The sequence below is a fragment of the Opisthocomus hoazin genome, unplaced genomic scaffold, assembly GCF_030867145.1.
Source record: "Opisthocomus hoazin isolate bOpiHoa1 unplaced genomic scaffold, bOpiHoa1.hap1 HAP1_SCAFFOLD_78, whole genome shotgun sequence".
In the NCBI taxonomy this organism is placed as follows: Eukaryota; Metazoa; Chordata; class Aves; order Opisthocomiformes; family Opisthocomidae; genus Opisthocomus; species Opisthocomus hoazin.
In genome coordinates this window covers 87,705-89,480 of record NW_027449021.1, presented here as the reverse complement: position 1 = coordinate 89,480, position 1,776 = coordinate 87,705, and the positions used below count along the sequence as shown (strand labels likewise).

The 1,776-nt window shown below is 50.5% G+C and overlaps 1 protein-coding gene across 1 annotated transcript; it reads right to left on the bottom strand.

Moving 5' to 3' along the window:
* Positions 1–622: 622 nt before the first annotated feature.
* On the bottom strand, positions 623–1,558 carry LOC142360223 (olfactory receptor 14A16-like). The gene has a single exon (XM_075412441.1). It carries the CDS (start codon positions 1,556–1,558, stop codon positions 623–625), a length of 936 nt encoding a protein of 311 aa, XP_075268556.1.
* Between the last annotated feature and the right edge of the window lie 218 nt (positions 1,559–1,776).

Genomic DNA, 1,776 nt, shown 5'->3' with positions numbered 1-1,776 from the left:
TCCTGATAACTAGGCAGTCTTATCCACACCCCATGTGGGGTTTCGCAGATGTCCTCGCTCTGGGTTTTGCCAGGGTTTGGACAAGGAGAGAAGTGGAGCAGGGCTTCCCTTTCCACCTGTGCAGTCACTGAGCCCAGCAGGAAGAGGGAAGTGGCCATGCAACAAAGCTCACACATAAACCTGTGGTGAGAGGTCAGTGCTGGAAGAGGCCAAAAAGCGAGGCCACCAGTGAAAGTTCACTGGAGTCCCATTCCCTAATACATCACCCCATGTCTTCCTCCCCCCATTCCATGGAGAACCCCAGCACAGCAAACTGTACTCACAGGGTCAGTTTCTTCAGCCTGCTCCTGACCTCAGCCATGCAAGGAAAGCCCAACCTCTAGCCAATGCCACTGAGGAAATCCACTTTTATTAGAGAGATTTTACAGCGGAGGCCAGCTGTAACCTTGTGACAGACACATGTGTAAAGACCTCAGGGTTAGACAGGCTCAATTTATGACTCTGGAGAAGTGGAGTTCATGCAGACATTCCTGAAGAAACAGAATTATCACAGATAAAATGACCAGAGCACAGGAGGTTCCCCATAAGCAGTAGAAATCACTTGTGAAAAGAAATGGGCACATTATAGCTGCTGAAAGACTAATAACAGAATGAGCTGCTTCAACGCATCTTTGAGCTCCTGGTTCCTCATGCTGTAAAAGAGGGGGTTCACTGCTGGAGGAACCACCGAGTAGAGAAATGACAAAACCAGATCCAGGTATGGGGAGGAGATGGAGAGGGGCTTCATATAAGAAATCATGCCAGTGCTGATAAAAACAGACAAAACAATCAGATGAGGGAGGCACGTGGAAAAGGCTTTGTGCTGTCCCTGCTCAGAGGGGATCCTCAGCACAGCCCTGAAGATCTGCACATAGGACACGACAATGAAACCAAAACACCCAAAAGCCAAAGAAACACTAACCCCAAGAAGCCCAACTTCCCTGAGGTAGGACTGTGAGCAGGAGAGCTTGAGGATCTGGGGTATTTCACAGAAGAAGTGGTCCAGGGCACTGCCTTGGCAGAGAGGAATTGAAAATGTATTGACAGTGTGCAGGAGAGAATTGAGCAAAGCACTACCCCAAGCAGCTGCTGCCATGTAGACACAACCTCTGCTGCCCATCATCAGTTCATAGTGCAGAGGTTTGCAGATGGCCATGTAACGGTCATAGGCCATGACGATGAGAAGACAGTACTCCCCCACAATCAAGAAGAGAAAGAAAAAGAGCTGGACAGCACACCCTGCATAGGAGATGGCCCTAGTGTTCCAGAGGGAATTGGCCATGGCTTTGGGGAGAGTGGTGGAGACGGAGCCCAGCTCAAGAAAAGAGAGGTTGAGGAGGAAAAAGTACATGGGGGTGTGGAGGCGGTGGTCACAGGCTATGGCAGTGATGATGAGGCCGTTGCCCAGGAGGGCAGCCAGGTAGATGGCCAGGAAGAGGCAGAAGTGCAAGAGCTGCAGCTCCCTTGTGTCTGCAAATGCAAGGAGAAGGAACTGGGTGATGGAGCTGCTGTTGGTCATTTGCTTCATCTGGGCATGGGATTCTGTTCTTAGAGGAAGAACCAATGAAGATTTAGGGCAGACTTCTCAGAGCAAAATCAAAGCCTTTCTCCAAGACCCTCACCCTGTTACACACATTCATCATTCGTTTTCCAGGAGCCCTTCCTTCAGCTCTGTGGCTGCAGCTCTGGTTGGTTGTTCCTGAGTGTACCGGGAGCAGCAGGACCTCTTCCTTCCGG